The sequence below is a fragment of the Hippichthys cyanospilos genome, chromosome 5 (assembly GCF_059441005.1).
Source record: "Hippichthys cyanospilos isolate Australia breed blue-spotted pipefish chromosome 5, RoL_Hcya_1.0, whole genome shotgun sequence".
NCBI lineage: Eukaryota > Metazoa > Chordata > Actinopteri > Syngnathiformes > Syngnathidae > Hippichthys > Hippichthys cyanospilos.
In genome coordinates, this window is record NC_142373.1 from 20406200 (window position 1) to 20433870 (window position 27671).

At 38.8% G+C, this 27671-nt stretch overlaps 1 protein-coding gene across 2 annotated transcripts; it reads left to right on the forward strand.

Annotated features, from left to right (window-relative positions):
- Positions 1-162: 162 nt before the first annotated feature.
- Positions 163-27671, forward strand: ikzf2 (IKAROS family zinc finger 2). 2 transcript variants are annotated; one of them, XM_088415605.1, is made up of 8 exons: positions 163-266; positions 2685-2734; positions 8545-8634; positions 10975-11172; positions 13590-13757; positions 19875-20012; positions 20534-20647; positions 22432-27671. In XM_088415605.1, exons 1-8 carry the CDS (start codon positions 196-198, stop codon positions 23238-23240), a joined length of 1638 nt encoding a protein of 545 aa, XP_088271731.1. In that variant the 5' UTR covers positions 163-195; the 3' UTR covers positions 23241-27671. The 2 variants fall into 2 exon arrangements, with proteins under 2 accessions (XP_088271731.1, XP_088271732.1); XM_088415606.1 differs by lacking the exon at positions 163-266 and adding an exon at positions 1161-1271.

A 27671-nucleotide genomic window follows, 5' to 3' on the forward strand; every position in this document is an offset into this window, starting at 1 on the left:
TTTCTCGGTGTCAGGCAAAAGGAAATTAACAAAATCCCTCGCACCACAAGTGGCACTTGTCACTCTGCAGCTTTTCTCTGCGGGGGATGGAGACGCAAGGCGGCGGCGGCGGATCTTAACGGGAGATAACTGCTGCAGCTGCAGTTTCGGAACCGAGCCGGGTTTACTCGCTCCCTCAGTCAGCATGGTGCAACAATGAAGTCTGATCCGTCGCAATGTTCACTGGATCGCCGTGCAACTCAATTGGAGAATACCGTAGGCTTCAGGTAACTTCAATATATTAAAAAAAAAAGCACAATGAAGTTCGCCATTGATGCGCGACGCGTGCTGCGGAAGCGACCACCTGTTGCTGCTGAATTCCCACACAAGTAACACATTAAAAATCGAGCGCATTGAAAAAAAACGATGAATTTATTTGCATGCAGTTGCAGGTCAGTCTTGGGCAGAATAATGCAGAAATGTATATTGACATCCTTAATCATGGGCTTTGTGTAAATTGTGTAGAATTGTTTTGCAAAAACGACGACCAAATAAGCCTGTTGACTTCAAATACAATTGGCCTACTTTAGTTAATATTATATTTTCATTATTCCAGGAGGGGTGAGTCACGTGGTTCCGCAGATTATTTTAAAATCGAACCAAGCAGAATATTGAGATTTATCATGACTTCTCTGACGGCGTCCTTCAAAACGATCAAGCCTGCACTAAGCTTTTTGATTCTGCGTTTGGGCCTTTATGAGCGCACGGTATCGGTTCCAAAGCAGTTCCTTTCAAACACGTGCGGTTCTGCACTTCCTAGCATCGGTGAGTCACATCTCCGAGACCGAGCAAGCAACGGATTTTCCCGTCCCTTGAAAAGCGACTGCACGGTTGCTCTCCCTGTCGCTATGGCTAATTCCTTAGGAACCGGTGGATCCAGTTTGATCCATCCCTCTTCTTCTTTCCTTCATAGCAGCCCGTCGAGTCTTCCCTTTCCGACGTCCCTGTTGTACACCTGCAACGCGTCGAACTTTTGCCGGAGTCATTTTCAAGTCATCAGGCAGAAGGACGTTTGGGTCATCGTTGAGGGAACATGCGCTCCTTAACTTCTCCGCGCGCTCCTAAAACGTCATCCGGCCGCTTTCCTCCTAGAGATCTATTGAACAATGCCGAGCTTCCCTGCGTGATTTAAATATCACGAGAGGATCAGAAGTGGTTTGGACTTTGGTGGTTTTTAAAAGGAGGTGGAGAAGAGATTCATAAGTAATTTTCCTCACGAGTGACACTTGAAGGTAATAATATCAACTCAGCTTTTTAGAGCTTTGTATCATTGCACAATTTCTAGAAATTAATTTTTCATGTGTAGATTTTTTTTTTTGGGTGGTGGTAGTGTGAGATCAGCAGGAAGACTTTATGTGAAGCTTTGATGACAATTGTGGTCTAAATGCATTATGGTTGGACAGTTATTTAATTTTTAAAAAATCAACAAATTCTGCTGTGGTCCAAGCCCTTTTTTAAAATGATCAGAATGTTTAACTACCGTATTTTTCAGATTTTAAACCGCAACTTTTTTCCAATGATTTGAGCCCTACTGTTTATACACGGTCCAGAGTGGTTTATCTGAAGTTTTTTTTTTTAGAGACAATCCATCGGTAAAGCAAATGTGCGTCTCTGTTCAGGGTATCAATTTATGGAACAAGAACAGAAAAGATGTGAATCAATGGCTGTGCTCAAAACAGTTTTAAAAGTATAGTTTTATAGATACAAAAATCATGCATCAATTGAATGAGACCTTGTATAAAAGTTTTGGATGTGTAAATTTGATATATATGATTGTGCTGTATATGTATGATTGTATATATGAATTACTTGCAATGTGTTCATTTATTCACTCAAATGATCAATCAATGAAACAAAGGGAGATGGAAGAAGATGCTACAGAAATATTGATTTTGAGTTTGAACTGCAATTTAACTTAAAATATTCTGTCGGTGTTATTTTGAAAATATCCATCTGTCCAGCTGTTTACTATAAATATTTTTGTTGCGAAACATGCAGGCATGTTCAGTCCGTTGAAGATCGGACGTTGCTTTCAAAAGGCGATTAAAAAATATCGAATTAGAAATAAAACCTAACCTTCTTTAAAACTTCTATCTTTCGGCGTATACATCAATTGTTACAACCTGCGACTTGACAAAAAAACATTGTTTTGCTCAATTTTTGTTGCTGTGGCTCATAGTGTGAAAATGCAGTAATAAAACGGCAGTGATTTTTACAGTAAGTGAAATATCAAAGATGCAGGCAGATCTCCTGTACATTTCATTTATGGCATTCACATGCTTTTTTTTCCATTGTTGTGATCCCAGTTTCTTTGCAACCAATGAGTACAGTCTAGCACAGTGGTGTCCCAACTCGGTCCTGGATGGCCCGGATCCTGCATGTTTTCCAGCTTTCTTTCCCAGACACACCTGATTGAAATAAATGATCAGCTCATGAGAAAGCTCAACAGAAGTCTGATAACCATTCGATTTGTTTGAATCAGCTGTGGCGGGGGAAAGAAACCTGGGAAACATGCAGGATAGCTGCCCTTGAGGTCCGACTTTGGACACCTCTGATCGAGTATAATCAGCAGTTTGGGTCATACTAACTTAAAAAAACAAAACAAAACAAAAAACGTTGATTAACTGTTATTGTCTCCTCCACAGTCGCACCGGCACAGCACTGGAAATGGAGACACCCAACGGCTACTCTACTTGTAAGTTCTTGTTTTGTTAAGACTGCACAAGTGAATGTATTGAACAATATATACTTGTGTGTTTGAATTTTCTGGCCTTCTTGTGCTTTGATGTCCTGAAGTTGTAAAATATCAGAATTTGAACACATTGCTTAACTTTGAATTTGTCAAATTTCAAAACTAATTTTCCCCTAAAACGGAGTGTGATATTTCATAAAGAAAAAAAAACAAACCAGTGATTTTTTTTTTCCACTCAAGTACTAGCCAGTTTTCACCAGTACGAGCACTCAACTTTTGAGTAGTCATTGATATCAAGTCCTGATACCATTATTACTTTTTATGCATAAAACTCCCTCCCAAAAACAAACATTTTTTAACGCACAAACATCCAGATGTATTTCGAATGGCAGGTTTAACTTTAAAGACCACCTGAGAGCCGATTGGCAGGAAGGGGTCTATCTCGCATCCTAAATCGCCTGTGAGCGGCTAACTTTGTCGTGTAAATAAGGGACACCAAGGGTCGAGCTGAAGTTGCAAAACAGCTTTATCTTGCTGGGATAGCAACACACATGCAAATGAGTCATTATCTGAAAAAAACGTTTTGTGTGGGGTGAGTGAGCTCGACACATCTTTTCACTCAAGATGAAATTTGTTTATTTATTTATTTTACACAAAGAACATAGAATTCATCACAAGTACAGCCGACCACCTAAAGAAATGGAAAAAGACCTATTTATTCCAATATGGCATTTTCCCTTAAACCTGAATGAAGATTTTCTATCGCTAGTTGAATACCGGTAATGTGAGTTATTCACTTCATATAATGCAGACAAATTGGAATGAGGTGGAGCAACATGGAGCTGGGTCGACTTCAAACATTTGCCTCCCATATGCCGAATGGCCTTATAAAAATAAGTTAACTGTCGAACCAGAAATGATAAAATCACCCTTTATTGTGATGACACGGGTCCATGGCACGCTGGAAAACATGCAGAGGTAGGATTCCATCAATTGTTCTTTTTATGTATTGTTACTTTAGCTACAGCGCATTGTGCTGGGCAGCCAGGACAGGTAACCCGTACGCTTTCCAAGGTCGCGATAACTTACATTTCCAGTTCAATTGTTATCGTCACACGTGCTGAAACCGATGTCCCGAGATCCTGGCATCTATCTAAGAACAATCGAAAGACAACCAGGAAATGTTTACGCCATATGCTCACAAAGCTCAAGCTCCATGCTTCTGAGTTTTGGTGTGATTCTTCCCCGAAATTCATATTATTTCCGCTACGACAAACCTTTAAACAAACTAAATCAGAGACATGAAGTTCGTATTATATTGTCCATTTACGTCGATACTTATAAATTTAATTAAAAAATTAAAGTGAAAGAAAAAACCCTTATTAGTATTAGGTAAGTTTTTTTTTTCTCTAGACATACGTTACTTGATGAGAGAAAATTAGCATGAGTAAAATCCTGCCAAATATTCATGCAAGGCTGGGTTAGGCAAAATGTCACCTTCCTTTTCTGGTTCCCTTACTTCCGTCTCGCTAAAATCAAACAGCATGCTTTCCGCACTATAATGCATACCTAAAAGCCTTCAAATTTCTCAACTCCTGCGCCTTATAATCCTGTGCGCCTTATATGTTCCAATTTTGAAGCAATTTATAGGGGGACAAGACAGCAAAACAGCGAGTTTGTGTAAGAGAAAGTCTGATTTTACGAAATAAATACAGAAACTATTTTCGAATCAACAAAACAATATATTTTCAGTTTTTTTGGTTGCAATTTGATGAAAAACATTTACTTTTAGCCATTTAAATGAATTATAATTATATTCTTTTGAACTCTCGTTTTGTCTTGGCATTGATCTAAACAGTAATCAAGAGGTATTTTTTCCCCATTCTTCAGATAGTACTTTAAAAAACATCGTTATTCTTAATTGCTGATAAGTCACTCAAACTTTATTAATAGTTTATCTGATTGTTTTGTTGATATTTCCTATATCGTAGCACCATCTAGTGCATCTTGCCCAGCCACTACTGTAGGTTCTATTCTATACGCCTTATAATTCGGTGCACCGTATATATGAAAATAGTTTTAAAATAAGCCATTCATTGAAGGTGCGCCTTAATATCTGGTGCGCCTTATAGTAGTGTGGAAAATACAGTAGATGTTTTTGAATCATGACATTGGTGGAGATTCATATGAATCGATGTTTATAGTGTCAATATGGGTCATAATGAATGAAAAAATGGCAAGGACTTTCTTGAATGTCTGTGGCTTAGCTGAAAGGCGAAAATATGGGAGGTCTTTGTTTAGCTTCTTGTAGACGTGTATCCAAGTGATTCGTATGAATCACTTTATTGTTTGGATTTAGACAGGCAGGAAATTAAGCTCAAGAAACACTGTGAATACTGGATTCTTATTGATGATTGAATCAATTGTGTGCAATGTTTAGGCTCAAGGTAAAATAAATCGCATTGCCATAAGAATTGCTTGTCCCCCTGCTTTGTGTGAGTGCTTTGCGTGCGTGCGTACGTTGGAACATTCATATAATGTTGCATTTAACAGGCACATATTGCCATATTACATTGTGAATTTTTTTTTAAAATAGTTCACTAATTTTATTTGATATCATTTCCAAAATACAACTTGTGATGTTTCCACTCCACAATAAATGTCGAGAGATAATCTCCATTGTTGCAAGACCAGAAGTGTTTGTTGCGTGTGTGTTTTGAGTGTATGGAAGATTAAGGGTGGAGGGGGCGGTTGACAGGAAAAACCACAACCCTACCTACCACACGCAGGAGAATGATTATGTCCTGCCAAACGTGCTTAAGTGTAGCTTCCAGTTTTGTTGAATTAACAGTGATTATCATACTGTATACATCAATCACTGCAGTTCGATTCGGTGTGGTGTGTATTGCAACAATAAACACAGTTGTGGTCACGTCAACAAATAGTGACTCAATGTACACCAACGTTTATTAAAGAAGAGGAATTGAGAAATCCTTCAAGGTACACTAATGTACCGTTTTTATCGTGGGTTACATTGTAACTCTATTTCCTGTTGGAGGACCGTTATGACTGTCAAGTCAAATTTTAATTATGATTGTTACACATTTACTGAGTTTTGTTGTTTAGACCTTTGAAGCCAATTTGCAAATGTGGCATTTTTTCATCGTTTCGCGGGTCGGATAAAGAGATTTAATAGGCCGAGTTCAAATTCACTTTGCTCCGGCCTTCCTGTGTTGAGTTTGCATGTTCTCCCTGAGCCCGCGTGGGTTCTCTCTGGGTTCTTCCCGCACTCCAAAAACATGCATGGCAGGTGTATTGGACCTACTAAATTGTTCTAAGCTGTGTGAATGGTTGTTCATCTCAGCGTGCCCTGTGATTGGCGGGCAACCAGTTCAGGGTGTTCCTCGCCTACTGCCTGAAGCCAGCTGGGATAGGCACCAGCAAGCCTGCGACCATTGTGAGGATAAGCGACTCTATCCATTCAGCTCTAGAAACTGGATGGGTTGGTGGATAGCAAATGATTTACTTGACATATTAGCTAATACTGAAAAAAAGTCGACCAAGCCAGGTTGTCAACATTAAAAATAGATCCACTAAAAATATCTGCTGGAACCATGTTTGCTATCACACGTTTGGCATACTTTCCAATGAAAAAAGTGATTAAAAATTAAGTCAACTTATATTTTCATAACGCAATATTTTTAAAGGCATTGGTGCAAAATATACAGACAATAATAGATTCAGATTTTGAATTGATTTTAACATTTTAACTTTCAAAGCTTGCACAAAAGTTTGATTTTGATTATTTATTTTATTCTAAATGACAAATAAATTTATTAAAATAATGAAACAAATTAAATGTATTGCAAATGCAACAGTTTATTTTTGATGTTAAATGGTTGTACATGTCCCTATAAATTAGAGCAGATATTGCGATAAATTAAAATATAATTCTGAGGCAGTCCTTTATCCAGGACAGGATTGCCAAAGGATAAACTCACCTTGGTCACCTGAGATTTTCTCCAAGTAGCGCAACCTGAGCTCAGCCGCAAGGATTGCGTCATGGACCCCATTTCTAGTGTACCCCTCTCAGAGGAGCAATGCCACTGTTAAGGTTGCAAAACACAGTTGAGATTGTGGCCAATCCTTTTTTAGTTTCAGCCATCCAATACACTCATTTAGCATAATATGTAAATATTCATATTATCTTGTGTTCATATCCGTAAGTTCTACATTTGCTGCACATTAAGTTAAGTGTGTTTCAGATATCCCATATTGTGAGCGGCAAGTGAAACATTAAATGCTCTACAAGCATTATTTTTTCCTTTTCCTCACGACGTCGCTGCTTTTTTTTTTTTTTTGCCATAAATACCCAAAGTTGCGCACCATTTGTCTTTATTATTGTGTGTGTATGCCAAAAGACGGCAATTAACGAACTGAATCAGCTGGAGACCTTAGTTTTATTAATATTCCTGTGTTTGAACAAGGATGGTCTCGGAGGTTGGTTCGGTCAACTTGCTTCTTTTCTAGAAAATCATTCGTAACAACTTCTAAATCTTCCTTGAATGGTGCCGGATAAAAATCAAAATTTAGTTTATCGTTTAAAAAAATCATGAAAAATCATTGCAGGTATCGAAAAACCTCCTCAGAGTTCTCTTCTTAAAGCGTTTTCTTATGCAATGGTGTTTTCGGAGTGTTTTATTTGTCAGAGCTTTCATTGAGGAGATGATGACCCTGACGGTGGTTCCTCGGGGTGCTGACAGCAGTCTGACTTTGGGGTGTTTGCCTGAAGCCGCTGTATCGTTGAAGGGAGCCCGACGGAGGAGGCTGTAAGAGGATAAGGGCTTGCTTTGCTCTCCCTCCGAGTGGACACAGGCTATCCATAGCCTGAGCCGCTGAGAACTTGCAATCCGATCCGTGTTTGCTGGACATTAGGATACCATAGTTACATAAGGCCGGTTTAGTTAGTTGACTTTTTTTTTTTTTTTTCATTCAGCGGTGTTAACTTCACGGTCGCCATTCAAATAAAGGAGCCGAAAGAAATGGCCTGTGCTTTGATAAACTCGGATAAAGAAAAAGCCAGTATCTGCGGATGTACAGAATGTGAAGTATGTGCTGGATAGGTAGAAATTCAATGCATTTCTGTGACCTTTACTGCCCTTAACGGAAGGAATGTCTATCTCCTTTAATTGTTTTTCTCACCTGAGAAAGAAGTCGATGCGTTCTTTTTCACATCTCCCATTTTTTACACTTCCAGGGTCCCTTCATGTGACATTATTGATTCAGGGTCCTTCACGTCTTATTTGTTTGTTTTTTTTTCCATTTAATCAACTGATAGCAAAGATGTATTAGATTTCACGAGCAACGTAAGTTAGTTGAGTTTCATTACAAAATCTTACAATGGGAATAACATGCATTTGTATAGCAGAGGCAGAAATGTTGATAAACACTTTTCGCACAATTTCCTTGGTCACTTACAAGGCAGAGTTGAAAGCCACAGACTAGAAATGTTAGAGCCAGCGTGCCTGTTGAATGGCAATCAATGAGCTAATGTTGCCGCGTCCCTGGAAAGATACCGACGTAAACATGAACTCAGACACACGAAACATATAAGGTCGAAACAACACGTGAAGTTCTATAAGAACATTTCATTTCCACACCCACTTTTCTAATGAATTTAAACAGAAACTCTTCAGGAGTTGTTGGGGCACTGCTCCCCATGCTCCGAATGTAGAATTGAAGCTGATATCTTTTAAAAAGTAGAAGAAAGTAAAAGTAAAAGAAGATTCATGACTTTCTTTTTTCTTTTTCAGCTAACGGTCAATGCTCTCCAGGTAACGAGAAGTCACGAATGTCGGCATCTAATGGACAAAATGAGCCCTACGGTCATAATTCCCCCAGTGGTGAGTGAGTGAGTGCTCAGCTCAATTAATATCTCATATATAAAATGTATGTGTGTGTATATATATATATATATATATATATATATATATATATATATATATGTATATATATATATATATATATATATATATATATATATATATATATATATATATATATATATGTATATATATATATGTGTGTGTGTGTGTGTATATGTATATATATATATTTATGTGTATATGTGTGTGTATTTATGTATATATATAATTATGTGTATATGTGTGTGTATTTATGTATATATAAATAAAAATGTGTGTGTGTGTGTGTGTGTGTGTGTATGTACTGTATGCTGTACTGTGCTCTTATTTGGAAGTGAAGTGACGGGTATATGATTTGCTTCCAATGAGTTGTTTCAAGTCATCCTCAGTTGACCTGACTTGAAACATTCAACTCGGTCACACTGAGAGGAGACAGATGTAAAGATGCAAGGTCCGCTCCTTGTTGCCAGGATACGGATGTAGAGATGAATCTTGTTCACAATGTTTCTCCTAAAGTGGAAACATAAATTGCAAGCTTTAGAAGCTCTGTGGCAATTGTCCGCTGCTAATTTTTTTCTATCCTCATTCAACTCCTTTTACCAAACTGTAAAGGTTTACATTGAAAGAGGTTCCAATAGCTCGAAGGAATAGCCGAAGGATGTAGTCACATTGGAAGCTGAAGTTCAACAACTAAATGTGGTCACAGCATTATTTTTGCTGTTGTGATGTGAATCCCAAAAGCGGATCATTTGGATCAGTACGTTTTGATGTCCTGCTATTTGCACAAAGACTCCAACCACAAAACCCCCTTTTTAGCGGTCAGGACATTTCACACCAGAGGCAGCACACGTTTACGAGAAAAAAAGAAACAATTGAAGAAAAAAAAAGCAAGTACAGTTAAAAAAAAAACAAAAACGTGCAAGCAGTAGAGCAAGTAGTCAAAGTGAAGCGACTTTCAATCCATACCATCATTTTCTAACTGTGAGAAACGCTTCAAATATTTTAATTAATTATTAATTAATTATCAATTATTAATTAATTAATTATTTTATGCGAGGAAGCAAAATTAAAGTTTGACTCTGTTGTACAGGTGTAAAAAAATGGCAACAATTGAATTTTAAGATAGAAAACCCAAACGGCCAAAATAAATACACAAAAATAATTGTGAAAAAAAAAAACTACGCGGAAATAAATATGTAAATATAACTAAATATAAATAAAAAATCATATTTAAACTCATTTATTCCATTTCATGATGGCTAAAATTTCAGCCATCTATCAAATATATTTATTTATTTTTTGATTTTATGTATTTTTTAATTCATCTATTTTATTATTTATTCACGTGAGTTATTTCTACTTTTATATTTGTTTAATCATTTTTATTCTTACTTTCATTCCATCATTTTTAAAATTTTTGAAGTCTACTGTTTGTATGATATAGTTGTATATTTCAGTTATGTCTTCAATTCAGATTCATTTTGTTTTACTTTTTCCACTTTCTTTTTTTTTTAAGTTCACAGTTTTGATCTTTCATATTTTAATACTGTGTGGGAGCATCTGTAAAGTTCTGTAGCTGGGTGCCGTTAACACAACAAAGTCGAAATGAATGTAGTAAACTCAAAAGTACAAATGGATGCGCATCTCTGCTCATAATAAAAAACACAAAACAAAAACACTTTTCGTTCGTTTTGATAGGGGCTCAAGCTGAAAATATCAGAAGTGTCACGATAGTGCTGGCATTCAAGAAAAAAAAAAAGAAATAGTCCTTAAACATTCATAATGGTACAAACTGATGTTTTGCGTAGAGTGAAATAACAGCATTAATTCCGATCAATTGGCATTTGTGTCCCATTTGTCCACATGGGCGACGGGTTTCCGAAAGGCCTGCGAGCTTTTCTTTGACAAACTACCATCTTAGTTTGGTGGAAACGAGCACTGCTATGTGAAGAGTTACTATCTCCACACCCACAGACGCACAATTTCGCAACGTCTCGGCCTTATCGTTGAGCTGCTGTCCATTGCTGAGAAGGTGCTCTAAATGACACGGTCTGCGACACTCCCTCTTTCCCTGGAGACAGCCAGGAACCAGACCAGCCTGTTTATGTTTCTCTCCTCTCTTTTTTTTTCTTTTTTTTTTGGCATTGTGTCAGTCCATCCTAAAGCTTGCCTACACGTTCAGTTGCCAGGTTACGGCGTATCCTCCAGTCAGGTCGACTAATCATGGTACCACAATGAAATCTAAGTTTAGCCCGCTTGTGTTAAATATCATGGAGAATCAGAAGTGTTTTATGTGAATTGTCCATCTTTGTTTTGAAGAGCTGAACGATAAACAGATAAAGCAAGAAGACACGAGCGAAGATGCCGACACCGCAAGTCCAGTGCGTGAGCCCCAGGCTGGAGAAGAAGGGACCGTAGTGGGGGAATCGCAATCTATGGCCGGGAGCCCAAGCAATGCACAGGATGGAATATCCGGACAAAATATGGCCGTGGATGCGAGCACCCGACAACCAAACGGTATTGTATTGAGACCAAAACAAGATACCGCAATTCCCCAAATATAAGACGCATTTTGTTTTTCCCCAAGAATGGAGGCCAAAAGTATGGGTGTGTCCTATAAACTGCAACTCAAACATTAGAATATCTTTTTTATTTAACACCGTTCCAGGCAGATTCATCGGTCAGCCACATAAATCGAGTTTTGCCGCACAGAAATGCATTTTTATGTCTGCCGTAGTCTTACCTAAAATAATGACCTTTGCGGTCCGACCTAAATGGTGGACGTCAGTTGGCTGTTAGCAGCCAGTGCCTATTGTAGCTAACAGCAGCTCATGTTAGCTGAGGTTCTTACAGCATTATTTTCAATAAAAGAATCAAGCGGACTGAACCACCGCCCGAGTCCATCCTTGTTCGCACACAGAAATATTACCTAAACAGAGAAGAACATTTAAAGCAGAGGTCAGCAACTTCGGTCCTCTGGGACAGCTACCTAGCAGGTTTTGGGTGCTACTCCACTCCGAATCACCTGATTCAAATGATTAGGATAATTATCAAACATCTGCAGATCATTTGAATCAGGTGCTTCGGAGTGGAGTCGACCCAAAACTTGCTGGATAGGTGCCGTCAAGGACCGGAGTTGCTGACCCCTGATGTAAAGGTTATGATGTCTCCAGAGTCTCAAGGTATGGAGCTGAATGCAACAGTTAGAGACGAAAGACTTGGTGGAACTTCTGGTATTCATAAAAAATGAAATTGAGCTGCGTCGCGAGGAAAAAGAAAAAACTGCTTCATCGCTATCTTCATCGCACACTTAACCCGCAACAAATATATAACTATAGGTATATGAAGACCAAAAAATAGGAAGAATTTATAAGATGATTTATTCTGTTTCAATACAGTTTTTATATTTTCCCACAACAAATACATAATTCCAACGCACAAGAAAATATGAAAATGTATCCAAAGATTTATTCTGTTGTACTAAAACTTTGATATTATTGCCAACGTGTTGGTGCATTTTATACACGGTTAGTTAGAAAATACCAGAATTTGCCCCCAAAATAAAGGGTGCATCCTACAAACAGGTGCGTCTATTCGGGGAGTTACGGTATTTGTTTTTTCCCGTCCTTTAGATGAGTCAGACATCATTTGCTTTGTTTGAAATGGGGTGTGGAGCCCTTTCTGTTTTTCAGTTGTCGTTTTTTTTTTTTTTTTTTTTTGTTCTTCCAAGACTACAACTCAGACTTGAAATTATTATCAGGGAAAAAAATATCCTTGGAATCCCCCGCAACCTGTTCCAATTGACGCCATGAGAGCCGTGGTTGTCAGAGCGTAGGATCACGTTTCTCCTTTCCAACTGACTGCTGATCAAATGATTTTTCATGAGAACAATGGAGTTCCAGGACATATAACAACAAAAGCTTATCGAAATATACAGACAACTCTGTTGTTAGCAATTTCAAGCATTATGTTTTCCATTTGTTAACATTCTCAAACATGTCCAAATACCCTGGAAAATCGAATGATCCGTATTAACACTCATCCGATTCATTACTATGTACTATGTACTATGTACTATGTACTATGTACATGTACTATTCAGAATAGTACAGAGGAATGAAAATCCGCATTCTGTCCAAACGTATGAATACACCATTTCACATCAAATGGAAATCATTGAAAGAAGACAAAAGGGAGCTGAAATTTCAACTAGATGGTGATATCAAAGTTCCACATGGCATAACCACATATTTTACATTTTTACATTTTTTTAAATTTTATTTTTTAACTTTTGTCTATTTTATGATTTATTATGTAAGTGGTTTGTTTTATTTTCACATGCATTTTTCTGTTTTCATTTTTGAATATTTTTTATTTATTTAATGTTGTACTCATTTATATTTATTATATTATTATTTATATTTGTATAATTCAGTTATGCATTCAATTAATGTTTATTCAATATATTTGTTTTCCTATTTTTCATTTTGTTTAAATTTGTTTGGATCTTTCATTGTTTATTTTGTTACATTTTCATTCATATGTATTTGTGTTATTTTCAATTTTAATATTTTTTAATTTGTATTTATTTTAGTTGTATTTATTCGTTCATATTTTTTTGTGTATTATATTATTTTGTTGTGTATGTTTGTATATTTCAATTCTGCCTTCAATTCATATTTATTTATCTGTTACTTATTTAGCCCTATTTGTAAAAGTAGCTTCTTTTTTTTTTTTTAACTTGGCTGGAATTTGAATTCAAACTGAAAAGCAGACATCCCTTAATGATAATTTGAGAAAAAGGATTTTAAATGGTACATTCACTGAGCGTTTGCCAATGAATGCAGGGCTTTCTTTTTTTAGTTTTGTGGCTGGTATTGATGTTTCCCTGATATGTTGAGAGTAAGGCGAAGTGGTATGTATGCGTCCTTCAGGTGAGCGGCCATTCCAGTGCAACCAGTGCGGCGTCTCCTTCACTCAGAAGGGAAATCTGCTGCGGCACATCAAGTTGCACACGGGTGAAAAACCCTTCAAGTGCCCCTTCTGCAGCTACGCCTGTCGGCGGCGCGATGCTCTCACAGGTCATTTGCGGACTCATGCTGGTAAGACTTTTCCTTGTGTCCTTTTCCCTTGAGTCTCAGTAAAACATTTCTCACTCCGATATGAGCATTTTCTGCCATTTTGTGCTTTGGGTAGAACGGTAAAGCCACACAGTATTCTATGCTGTGCTGTTTTAAATGGATTTTTGCACAATTGTTTCCCATAGGAAAAAAAAAAAAAGTCTGTTTATTATATAGGGATTCAACCCAAACAGTTTTATTTAAAAAAAAAAAAAAAAAAAAAATATATATATATATATATATATATATATATATATATATATATATATATATATATATATATTATATATATGCAGCCCTATGCATTTAAACATGGCGTTTTGATGAACATTCACTGCCGTTGATGCCTTTAAATCGCAAAGATCCATTTTTAAGGGAGTGCCAGTGAATAAGTTACTACCACTGAGTGCAGTAGATGTGCCATATTCACTTCTCTCTATTTTCTTTCTTCAGTTTTGATGTGATTTTTTTTTCCTGATAAGTTCAATGTCATTAAAAAAAAAAGTTTTCATTTTGGCCGGATATATATATATATATATATATATATATTGTCGTGCTGTTACCTTCCACGTGTGATGGCGAAGCGTGGGTGGACAGAGTCACACGACAAAAATAACTCCTTAGTGCACTTTACTTGTCTCCAATACGCACACAAGTTACACGCACGAGTGAACGTTTCGTTAACATACTCTACGTTGTTCTTGGCCTCTAGCTCGGGCACAGACAGCGCTGAGCAGTATCCGTGCAGTGAGCCGTGAGTACCAAAAAACAACCATAGAACAACAACTCGTCTCGCGATGACAACCGCAAACTGGACACGAATGTTGCATTCAATGACCAAACTTGGCTCGGAAAACCAAAACAAGAATTGATACACAAGTATAGGTCGCCAACATCTGAACTGCCTTACACTACCCCCCCTTTAGGAATACTGAGTCCCTTCAGTATCTGGTAATGTAATCAAAGTTGCTGAGTGTTAGTGTAATCACACACATAAACTAAATTATTGAATTTTTAGGCCATAGACCCAACCTAACTTGCATATAGGTAAAAACACATAAACATTTTTTTTTTTTTTTTTTTTACACTCAACTTAAACAGAATTAATGAACTTTCTCTTAACATTTAGCTTTATTCTACTTGCAACTAGTGTCCAAATCTCTCTGGTCTATGAACTAGGCGACCACTTGATGTTTGAAAAGTCTCTGCCAATGAGTTGGTATCGCCTCGTCTTCTTCTTGGCTGAGCTGCTGAGGTGCTGGTCTGAGGTAATTCACATTGACCTTTGGACTCCATTGAACATGTGGTCATCTCGCATGGACCTTTGGACTCCCCACCTGGATCGTATGGCAGCAGCAGTGGCAGTAGGGAAATGTCATTGTCAATGTCTTGGAACCCTGGGGGCTGGCAATGCTGTAGGACTTTGCTTCTCTGCCTCAAAACCCAAACGATGCATTCAGATGAAGGTCGAATGGTCATGGCTTGTCCCAGTGTTACTCTAGCCACACAATAGTCCGATTCATCATCTCGCACAATCTTTGATGGCACAAGTTCATTTCCAATGAAGACCTTGCCACGGGCGTAGACAACAACATCATGCGCCTTCATCAAATCCAGCCCCAAAAGAACATGGTCCCTTATGGAAGCTACATGCACTTCCCAGGGAATAGTCTTGGATCCAATTTGAAAGGTCACTTTGAGTCCATGTTTAGCTTTCATGCCATCTCCAACTCCTGCATTCAGTAGATAGGTCTCATTTAGATCAGTTGGTGCAATGTTGCTTTTGAGGATACGCTGGTACAGTTCCTCTGAGATCACAGTGGTTTGAGCTCCAGTGTCCGCAACAGCCTGAGTTGGAATGCCATTTATAGTTAGAGGAATTTGTAGACTTTCACCTATCTTTATGGTGCAGCCAATCTGCCGGCCTTGTAACTGGTGATCTGAGTCTACAACTGAGTTGTGTGAACCGCCATCCGATTGCAGCTGGAATTCTTGATGCTTGTCGCCATGTTTATGTGCAGTCATAGGGCTAATTGGTGTAACACAGTCTTTTCTGAAGTGTCCTGTTTCACCACACTTGAAACACGGGCCAGCTACCGCACGATTTGGGCTGGGTGTTTGCGAACGTCCTCTGCTTTGTTGCAGCTGCTGGTAGTTTTGCTTTCGTTCTGGACCTTGGCTTTGGGTTGGTTTGGGTTGTTGGTGTCCTGCATTTAGAGACAGGAGATTCCCAACTTGCAGCTGCAGACTCTCGAATTTGTTAGCAAGAGATTTCACTTCATTCATTAGCGTAACAAACTGGTCAAAAGTGACATACTGAGGAGTCTGAACCCTGCGGGATATCGCAGCAGTATCTTCAAGCATGTCTCCTTCATCAACCCATGCGATGCGCCTGGTTCGGTTCCTTAGCTCAGTTTCACGGCCCACTGTGGCTTTGAAGTTATGCTCATGGGCCTCCACAAACTTTTGTACGTCAACAAAAGAGCTTGGCTCACGGTTCATGACTTCATAGGCCACCTTTTGGTTCCGTAAGCCCTTAAGAAAAGCATCGGTTGCCAGCTGGTCCTGAAGCTGAAGATCAACTCCTGGGTAGGCAAGTGTGACAAGGCGTCTCACCTCCTCAGCAAATTCAGCAGATGTCTCACGGCCCTGACGCAGTTCTCCCAGCTTCCTCCTTATTGTTGTTGGTGGATCCTTTTTTCCAAAACGTTGGGTGAGTTGCTCTACAAGTAGAACATAATCTTCCCTCGTGCGCTCAGGAAGTGAGCAGACATACCGCACTGCAGCGCCTCTCAAACATTCATGCAGCCTGTCCACTCGTTCCAAGGTACTCCATCCATACTTTCTGGCTTGGCGTTCAAATGGCATTAAGAAAGAGTCCCAGTCATCAGTTCCATCAAATATGGCTAATTTAGGTCTTTGAGGTTCTGGCATGTTGTTAAAATAGACTCCAGTATTAGGTTCCCTGCTTCCATAGGTGGTGTGGGCATGTGAGGTCTCGTGCTCCGTGTCTCTCACTTCTGGGCGTCTATTGTCAGTGTCCGGAACTCGCCTTGATGGTCTTGAGCTTCGAGATCTTTGATTTATCACTTCCAATTCGGCTGCAAAAGGAACACGATCTCTTGGCCTGGTTGGTCCATGAATAGATGCACTTGGTTCAAATGAATGGCTTTCCTCCATTGACTGCATTGGATTAATGTCTTCTCCACCTTGTGCAGTAGCAAGTAATGCTTGGATCTGTGGTGTGGTTGGTTGTCCTGTTATATGTGAAAGGACAGGGGCCAACATCATTTGAAGGTGTCTTGCTTGTTGGTTCTGAGTTTCCAAGAGAGTTTGCAGCCATTTTGGAGCTATATCCGCCTCTGCTTGGCTTGCTGTTGCGCCTTGTAATTCCTCCGTCATTTTTACTCAGTTTTTATTGTGTATTATGTCCACTTCGTCGCTACTTCCGCTCACGCTCTTATCGTGAAGGGGCGGACCGGAAGTTGTGTGCAGCGACGCTGCGACAGCTTGACAAGATCTCCTCTACTTTCCACGTTCAATTAGACGAACGGCAACGCGTTTTAGCTCGACTCCAGTTGTTAATCCGTTCGGAGCGGAGAGGAAAACAGTCTTTTCGATTCTTTACGGAATTATTTTGTAGAAATATCCCACTTCTGACACCAGTTGTCGTGCTGTTACCTTCCACGTGTGATGGCGAAGCGTGGGTGGACAGAGTCACACGACAAAAATAACTCCTTAGTGCACTTTACTTGTCTCCAATACGCACACAAGTTACACGCACGAGTGAACGTTTCGTTAACATACTCTACGTTGTTCTTGGCCTCTAGCTCGGGCACAGACAGCGCTGAGCAGTATCCGTGCAGTGAGCCGTGAGTACCAAAAAACAACCATAGAACAACAACTCGTCTCGCGATGACAACCGCAAACTGGACACGAATGTTGCATTCAATGACCAAACTTGGCTCGGAAAACCAAAACAAGAATTGATACACAAGTATAGGTCGCCAACATCTGAACTGCCTTACAATATATATATATATATATATATATATACACAGTGAGAGTTGCAAACAAAGGCCAGCCATAACTTTTGTGTTGCTATGCATACGGTACATGCATTTATCTTATTGCAAAAGCTTTGTTGCTAGGAACCAAGGACAATATTTTCTTCATCTTACTTAAGTAGTAGCCCAGGAGGAAAGTGTCGGTTAGAAAGGGAGGCGCTGCTGGAGTCTGTCAACTGTAACCCACTTTCCCATCAGACGCCGTTTGCTCTCCCCTCGTTTGCATCTTTAAAATCAAGGTCAGACAGCGTTGTCATTTCTAGATTCAGGACTTAGTCACGCACTTCCCTTTTTAGGTGGCCGTGCGTGTTTGGTCCTTCATTAAATAAAAGGACCTTGAGGGCAGATGTAAGCAAATAAAATCAAAAGTACGCTTTGCCTGTAACCTCAGGTCCAAATTTATTTCACCAAATCTTCGTTTGATTGGAACCAGTCTCATATGATTATACTTTTACACAAAATCTTTGTTTGGAATGATTTGGACGGATTTCTCCTGTTCTTTCGGATCAGGGCTCGGCAACATTCAACATCCAATGAGCCATTTTGATCCAATTTCCACGGGTAAGACAACACTGGGAGCCGCAAACACTTTTACATCTGAAATGAAGATGTTTTTATAGCTATATATCGCCAACATATTCTTACGGTCATTATAGTAATAAGGCGAGTGGGACGGTGGAAGCAGACAGAATCAGTTGGGTGTTAGCAGCCAGAGGAGTTGCTTACAGCAGCTTTTGTTAACCAAGGTTTTACCACATACTTTTCATTAAAAGAAGCAATCAGACTGAACCAACATCTGAATCCATCCGTGTTCACAAACGGGCATGGAGATGAGATTTATTCATTGTTATGAATTCTTCAAGCGCTTCAGTTCAGATTGTTTACTTACTTGTATTGACTTATTATAAAGTATCTGCGTTTAAATCTGGGAGGCTGCGCTATATTTCCATTCCCTGTTTTTACCTTCCCGAAATTGATTGGCTGCCTCGCGTCACGTTTGGTGTGCCGTCGCACCAAACGCGTCCTATAGATGTCGCCCTATCACCCCATCGCGCAAACGTCATTGACCGCAATTCAAATGTGTCGCTTGTTACGCCATCCACATGGTCGATCCCAATTAAGCGTTATACATTTTCCCAAACCGCGGAGACCCGCAACATAAGGATGAAAGTGCTGCATGGGGCTCCGGAGCTGCGGGTTGCCAACTGTCATGCTAATTTTGTTCCTAGTTCGAAATAAGTGTTGCATAAAGAGTTGTTTGAAATGAATCACAGATGTATGGATAAGAATAGCATCTGAAAGGTTCATTCTAAAGGTCGAGCCAACATCTGCACAATGCCACATGGCGGTGGGTTGCTATATATAAAACAATATGTCTCTGGCGCATCCGCACTTGAATAATATTGAAACTTGCTTCTTTTAGACATGGGATTTTCTCTCTATTCATTCAACAAATACTAGATTCTCGAGCAGCCATAATCTTGTTTATGCTTGACAAAGATCCTCCAAAATGTCTTAAAAGTAATCACGTAAAGCTTTATTTTTTTCCCCCAAATGTTAATTCTGTCTCAATGGTATAAATGGTACAGATTATAGTAGTAGTAGGTAGTACAAGCACAAGATCACTATGACTCATCAAAAATTAACATTACTATTAGGCATACATCATTTCAAGTTGTTCATTTGTTGAAAAAAATCATTTGGACTTTTATACATTACAAAATCATCTCGCATGCTGGATTCAACCAGATCGGGCCACATGTCTGACCCCCTGGCATATATTGTGGTATTTTAAGCATTGTAAATTCAATTTCTTTTAAGGTTTTTTTTTTTTTTTTGTGGCAGAAATTCTATCCAGAATGTGAAAAGGCTTGTTCACTGAAACCATTCACGAAAGTGCAAACAATGATATGGATGATTTTTTATTTTTGCACAAATGCAATTCATGACCTCTTAAAAAACTGCCATGAGTAACATTCTTATCGTGAAATGAATTAAAGGAAGAATATCTTGTCAATGTGTTCATTTTTAGTTGGCAAACCACACAAGTGTAACTATTGTGGGCGGAGCTACAAACAGCGCAGCTCCCTTGAGGAACACAAAGAACGCTGCCATAGTTACCTGCAGAGCATTGGTCTGGACCCAACTGCCAACACGGGCCCATATGCAGGTGATTTGTATGACCAGGAATGTAAACACGCTACTTGCTGAAGAATTTTCTGCACGTCATGTTGCAACAGCTATATACAGGTGCCCTGACTTGAGTTGACTTTAATTTGGTGCAAAATGAGCCCGGAGAAAAAGCTTTGTTGTGGAGTGTAATTGCAATCCACTAAGAATTTTCATGTTTTTTTTTTCTTGTTTTATTTTCAGACTTTTTAAATGTTACTATCGCAGAGGATCAGCTCAATTAATTCTGGTAGCCAATATCATGATTGCGATTAAAATTGGATTCATTGTGCAGCCCGAGCTGTAACCCCTAGAAATGCTGCAAAAAATAATTCACAATTGTTGAAAATTGAGTAATATTTTTGTTTTGGTAATGTTAAAAAAGATATAGGTTTATGTTTACTTATACAATTTTTATAGATACTCTTGTTTATGGTCAGCTCGTTGAGTGGGGGGGGGGGGGGGGGGGGTCAATGTGTTAAGGTTATGATTTTTTTTTTTAATGATTATTTTTTTCCCCAGGTGAGGTTCCTAAAGACTCAAGGCCTATGACAACGTTTGAGCGGCCACTCGTTATCGAAAGACTGCACAGTAATGTTGGAAAAAGGAAGAGCACCACGCCGCAGAAATTTGTGGGTGGGTATTCATCAACATTCTCAACATCCTACCCAAACATGCACAGGTGAATGCATGAATGCGCGCACGGACGGGAAAACTAATAGGGCCGCATTCGAGATACTCTTTTAAAAGGAAATTAAATCTAAACAATGAAATATAAAATACATTATGCGGTACACAATAATCAAATGACGAACTCTGTACAGGAAAAAAAAAAAAAAAAAACTCTAGCACGACCAGCCTTTCCTGTATTTAATGTTGGCACATAAAAAGATACACGGATCGAGGAAGAAGTACAAGCAGCCTCAGGACAAAGTGGCAAGGAAATGGTTTTCATTTTGTGGTGAGGTACACCTGTAACATCGCGACTTGCAATCTTATTAAGTGACAACAGCTTACCGCATCCCTCTTCTGGGAGGTTTGGTCTGCAGCACTAGATGGATGGGGCTTTCCACTCCTCATACTTTCACACACTCAACATCAAGTACAACATGTAAATATGCAACAGTTTGACTGAGGTGAGCAAAGGAAGTGTGTTCTGACTTTTGCCTACAAAAGTGTGTGTGTGTGCTGTATGTATGTATGTATATATATATATATATATATATATATATATATATATATATATATATATGTATATATGTATGTATATATATATATATATATATATATGTATATATATATATATGTATGTATATATATATATATATATATGTATATATATATGTATGTATATATTTATGTATACATTTATGTATATGTGTGTATATGTATGAAGTGCAGCTAATTTCTGCATAATAATAATGTCTTTTTGCAACTGAAAAAAAATAATTAGTTTGTTAATACACCCACAAAAGAAGGCAGTAACCAACTCAGCAAATTGTGCCGGATAGCCCACCCGTTTTATAACAGCAAATTGCCTAATTTAAAAAAATGGCTAGAGAAAATTGTTTGTTTGTCTTTTGTATTAGGAAGAGAACTTTTTGCCCTTTGTGAAGTACAGTCCATGGCAGTGTGCTCTGGCTCTGTTTGTAGTGTGGTTGCTGCGTAAGGAATTCCCTTGTTTAGTCCTGTAGGATCGCATTCTTAAGAAGTTGAACCTTAGTTAGCTGTATATGACTAGCTTAACATTTTAATCCCTGCAGTTCCACTGGTTGGGTGTGTTTAGTGTGTTGGTTTTGAAAGTATGCTTTCTTTGATCAAGGTGTTAATGTTTGGATTTTATACATACAAATCTAGTGCAAAAAACACGTTCTCAATGGCATCTTATATGCAAACACTTTCAATTGCTAAAATGAACAAAACAAAAAATAAATCTCATCTTTTCTAAACTCTTCCTATTTTCTTAAGTTTATATCCCTAAGTTACCCACGTTGTGAGCTGTCAGTGAACGCTGCTCCAGTTTAATGTTGAATGCGCGCAAAAAGTTTATAAATTGTGTGTGTATATGCCAAAAAACAAAATTAATGAGTCAAATGGAATTCTAATCCGTGTTCTCTAACCAGTGCACTGGAGCTGGAGACATCATAAGTTTTACAGGATCCTCTCCGTTTTAGTAATATTCCTGTGAGTGAGAACGAGGATGGACTTGGACATTGGTTTAGAAAAAATAGAGGGGAGTAGACGATTATTTCATCGGATAATCAATTTTGAGGCAATTCGATAGTGATAGCAGTAGATGGACATGAGCATGTGTTCAATTTAAGTTCCATTAGTATGGTTAAAATGTCTTTTTCTGCGGTTGACTCCTGAAATTTTTCCTGGACTCTTTCCCAGTGATAATTCCATTCTGTTTGAAACAGGCGAAAAGATGGTGCGCTACAGCTACCCAGAAATGGGCTACGAAATGGGCCTCAAGTTTGACAAGCAAGCTGAGCTGTTGTCAGCCCACATGATGGACCAATCCATGAGCAACGCTCTGACATACTTGGGATCGGAATCGCTTCGGCCCATCCTCCAGCACACAGGGCACCCCCTCTCCATGACGGAGGTCGTGCCCATGGTCAACCCACTCTACCATCACCTTCTGCCCCTTGACCAGAGAGTGGAACGTACGGGGAATCTTGACTCGCTGCCACCTCAGGCCCCGTTGACCTCCGAATTCCCCAGTCACAGCATCTCCAACGGGCCCGCTTCTTTGCCGCGGCACAGTCGGCCAGCCCAGTCGGGCCGCGACGAGTCGCCGAGCAACAGCAGCGGCGACTCGCCCGAGTCGGCTCGCAGCAGCCCTCGGGAACGCCACGCCAACCCCGAGAGCAACCTTCCGTCCGGTCTAAGGTCACGCTCCAGTCCCGCGGTTTATTCGGGCGATCACGTGACAGACGCGTCGCCCAGAACTGGCTCGGGAACTTCCAGCGGGGTTACGCGGGAGGCCGCCGAGAGGCCCGCGGTTCAGGAAGCGGTGAGGGTATTTGGGCGAGAAGGCCGGGAGTTGCGGGCCTTCCAGTGCGACCATTGCCAAGTGCTCTTCCTGGACCATGTCATGTACACTATCCACATGGGTTGCCATGGTTACAGGGATCCGCTGGAGTGTAATATCTGCGGTCACCACAGCAAAGACCGCTATGAGTTCTCTTCGCATATCGTTCGTGGCGAACATACGTTCCAGTGAAAAGATAAGACAAGTAAGGGGAAGATTGTCATTGTCGTTTTTTTTTTTTTTTTTTCCACGTTTAACGTCGCTGCAGATCTATGTCGCGTGGCCCCTAACCCACTCGTACGTACTTTGGTGAATCTGAACGGCTGAACAACCATATGAAGGCTGCGCTGCTACAAACGAGATTGAATCAGATTTCTTGAAACCATTCTAAAAGCTTCCCTGAACAGACTTCAAGGATTACGTTGACCAAAACTACTTTCATGCAGCAGCGTACAAAGTGGCCGTGAGTGTTGGTTGCTCCTTTTGTTTTGGCCTCATATGGCTCACTATTAACAAAGTATGAAGGATTATGAGAATGTTGCTTAAAAGAAAAACATTACGATTTCAAGAAAGTTATAGCCATAAAGGAAGTTGTAATTATATGAACGTAAAGTAGGTGGACAACATTTTGCCATATCGTCACGAGAATAGTTTACCGGTTGTGCAAGCAAGATGTCTCTTCCTGAATAATGACAATACCATCTTAATCAGGGATGTCAAACACATGGCCCACAGGCCGGTTCTGGCCCGTGAGATGATTTTGCAAAGTATATAACGAGCAAATTGTTTTCAATAAATGAAAAACACGAAATGTGTTTTGATTACCGTATTTCTCCATGTACAAGTAGAATATTTTTCCTCATTTCCAACCCCCAGATTGGGGGGGCTTGACTTATACATGTATAATTCAAAACCAGACCATTTTTCCCCGCATATCTGTAATGTAATGTTGGGTAACATTAATTAGAATACGAAATGATTAATATGTCATATACAAGGCATAAAATGATTATATATACCTCCAAATCGATATAGTATGCATCGGTTTTAGCGCGTTTGCTCTTTCTGCACTGTCGAGTGCCGCCTCATTGCCTCTGTTGAAATTGCGTGGATAATTTTTCCGGCGGACTTTGACCCATTACGAAATGGAAAATATGGCTTGACAAAAATGCGTGAGCAATGGCATGGCAGCGAAAAGCAACCGATCCACGCTCTGATCCCGCCACAGTCATCATTTGGGTAAAGAAAGTTTCAGCAAAGAATTTCTGGAGACCTCCATTTCAAACAAATTGGACGTGTCCGAAGATGTCTGCCCGTGGGAGGGTAACCGGGATGTTTGCGCAAATGACGGGCAGGAAGGAGAGAACATTCAGAATTTAAATCAGAGGAGCTATTTGCCGTGTCAGATGGTGATGATGAATTTTAGGGCTTTTCGACAAATTTATATAACGCTGTCTCCAAAACATAACGCATTGAAACTTAAAATCATTTTGCTTTTGCAACATTAGATTCAGCATTTGCGTCTAAGCGGGCGAGTGTATTAACTCGTCCTTGTCCTGTTTTCTCCCCACCCCTGCTCCCGATATACAATAAAGAAATGCGTCCAAAGGTACCATAATTTCGTCATTTTAATCACACACACCATGTGTTTTAAATAGACAGCCATGATCTATATAACCACTAAAGTCCTGGGTAGACTTATAATCGCATTTTTGTCAAATCCACCCAAATTTAAGTAAAAAAGGGGGGCTCAACTTATTCACGAGGTTGACTTGTACACGGAGAAATATGGTAATAAAACATTTACATTACTGTGATGGAGAATAGACTTTCCTCTACAGTGCACACAAACTATAACAAGTTTGACACCCTTGATTTACATGTAAAATTTTATGTTTGACAATCAGCAAGAAGTGCTTTACAGAGCAATGATTGATTTTTACCAAAAGATACAATGCATGACAGCTGTGTAGAGAGACGGTGAATGCTGCGTTTACATTTGCGGGAATTTTGACAATCACTTGTTAATATTCAACTTGAAAAAAACTTGTTGTCGTGTAATATTTTTTTGGTTTAAAGTCTTTAGTCTCTTTAGTCTTAGTTATTATTTTTTTTTGTTTTTCTTGAAGTATTCGCTTGTTTCCCCGTTTTACTCATTTCCTTTGTAGCGAAGAACAAGCGTGTTCTTGACAGTGTAGGTTGGTCACCTGATGCTGCTCGCTGTCCATTTGGACTTGTTTGCCAGTGCTAATTCTGTCCCTCATTGTGACCTGCCTTTGCACAAATATTAACGCTTTGTGCCATTCTCATTTTTAGCTCTGCTTTGTATTCATTTTAAGGCATTAGCGTTATCAAGGGTCAACTTACCATTGTGAAGTTGATTACATTTTCATCGCTTTAGTGTTTACATTCAGCTAATAAAATCAAAATGTAAGTTAGAGCCAACGCAAGTAAATACAAATTTTAAATTTTTATGTATTGTATATGTAATAAGAGGGGGAAAGGGAAAGCACAAACTCATTCGTTGATTAGATTTTTTTGATATTGTGAAAGACAATCAAAAGATAATACAGCAGGAAATGTTACTTTTACGAATAAAAAATATTGGAATGACTTTTATTATCCAGCTTTGAATTAGCTTTGAATCAGCAAAGCACTTAACTTACATTTAGTTTGCACTTAAATTGCTGAGCTGCCGTATTTTTCGCACAATAAGCACACCTTCAATGAATGGTCTCTTTTAAAACTGTTTTCATACATAGGGTGCGCCGCATTATAAGGCACATTGAATAGAAGCTACCGCTTTACTGTAAAGTGCAAGCAAAAACCATGAAAAAACCTCTCCATATAAATTGCTTCAAAATTGGAGCATATATAGCATATCCAAATTTCAAAATGTGCTTTAAAAATTTTAATAAAAATATAAAAATAAAAATTATAAAAAAAAAAAAAAAAATCATTGATAACTGAAATGCATAGGTAAAAATGGATGAATTTACAGGCCAGTTATTTTTTCGTCCCCAAAAATGAAAACTCACCGTTTATGTGCTGTATGAGGCGCACCGGGTTATAAGGTGCACTGTCAGCTTTTGAGAAAATTGAAGGCTTTTAGGTGTGCCATATAGTGCGGAGAATGCTGTACTTCAGGGAATGAAAATAAACTATGAAGCTTCAAGACACCTTTGACACATCTGATTTTATACACTACTCGGCTAAAGTACGGCTAATACAAATCTATTCTCACTCGTTTGAAAGCTTGGATTCTCTTGGGGAAAAAAAATTGGATCAATGCCAGTTGGCTGCAGCTTTTAATATGAAGTTAATATGAAGTATGTTTTCATAGTTAGCTGTTTGAACTTTTAATTTGTTTTGTAAGTCTTAAGCACTGTAAATAGTTGTTTGTATTATTGACTCTCGTTGCAGTTTTTGTTTTTCAAACATTGTTTTCTCCCAAATGTGTGGAGTGTCCAAATTGCCTTAAAATGTGCCCCAGACAATTGAAATCCAGACGACAATATTAAGATACTCTGTAGGGTTTTTTTTTTTTTTTTTTGGTTTGTATGTGTGTGTGTGTGGGGGGGGTTTAAAATACATTGCAAACTTTTTTTTTTTATCACAGATTAATTTGACAGCATGTCCTTCAACAAAGATAACTCATGAGTACAACATACAAATTCAAGTTAGTGAGTTTGGCTGTGAAGGGAAAAAAAATGTAACCTCTGAAAGGCTTCAGTGCAAACTGTGAGGAAAAAGTCAAGATGTGTATGTCGAGCCAAACTTGCACTTTCGCTATGCTTCTGCAACAAGACAACATTTTATTTGTCGGAGATTAAAAATTGTTCCTAAAACCAAAGGTACACTTTTTCAGGCTTAATTGAAAATAACTAAGCACGTTTTGTATCACTTGGACCGTAATCCTCAGAGGTCAACTCAGCAACTTGATTAACCTCAACTTTTCTTTTCACTACTATATCGATCAACAGGCAGCTTTTTCTTCTTTTTTTTCTTCTTATCCTCCGGTGCTGCGCAACCACAAAACCTATTGTGTGCAAAACCGTCGCACAGAAATCTGTTTACATCTTGAACCTGTGAAATGTACTTTTCTATGACCACACTGGAACAAATAGAGCATGCTCATATGAACAAAAGAATGCAAAACGGAGCTCGTTCTGAGAGCTACTTTTTCTGTGTATGACTGTGTTTACATAAATGTGTATATATATATATATATATATATATATATATATATATATATATATATATATATATATATATATACACAGTAGGATTAGGGTAGGGTTTTTTTTGTATTTGGAGTAAGGCGGAGGCTACGATGTAGTTTACATTTTAAAAATTAAATGGCGCCGACGCGCTCAAACAGGAGCTCAGGTATTTGCATAGCCTGTATATTTTTATGTCCCAATGAATTGGAGGTATTGATTAAACAATGCACATAAATGTATCTTGCAAAATCTTTTCTGAATTACTGAATGGAAGTTTTGTAAATATAAAGATGTAAAATGAAGGTAAACCGCTGTGAAGAATATGTGTGTTTTTGAGCGTTGGGTTTCGACTGCGTAAGGGCAGTCAGACATCATAATAAAATTTCTTTCAACTCCTAAA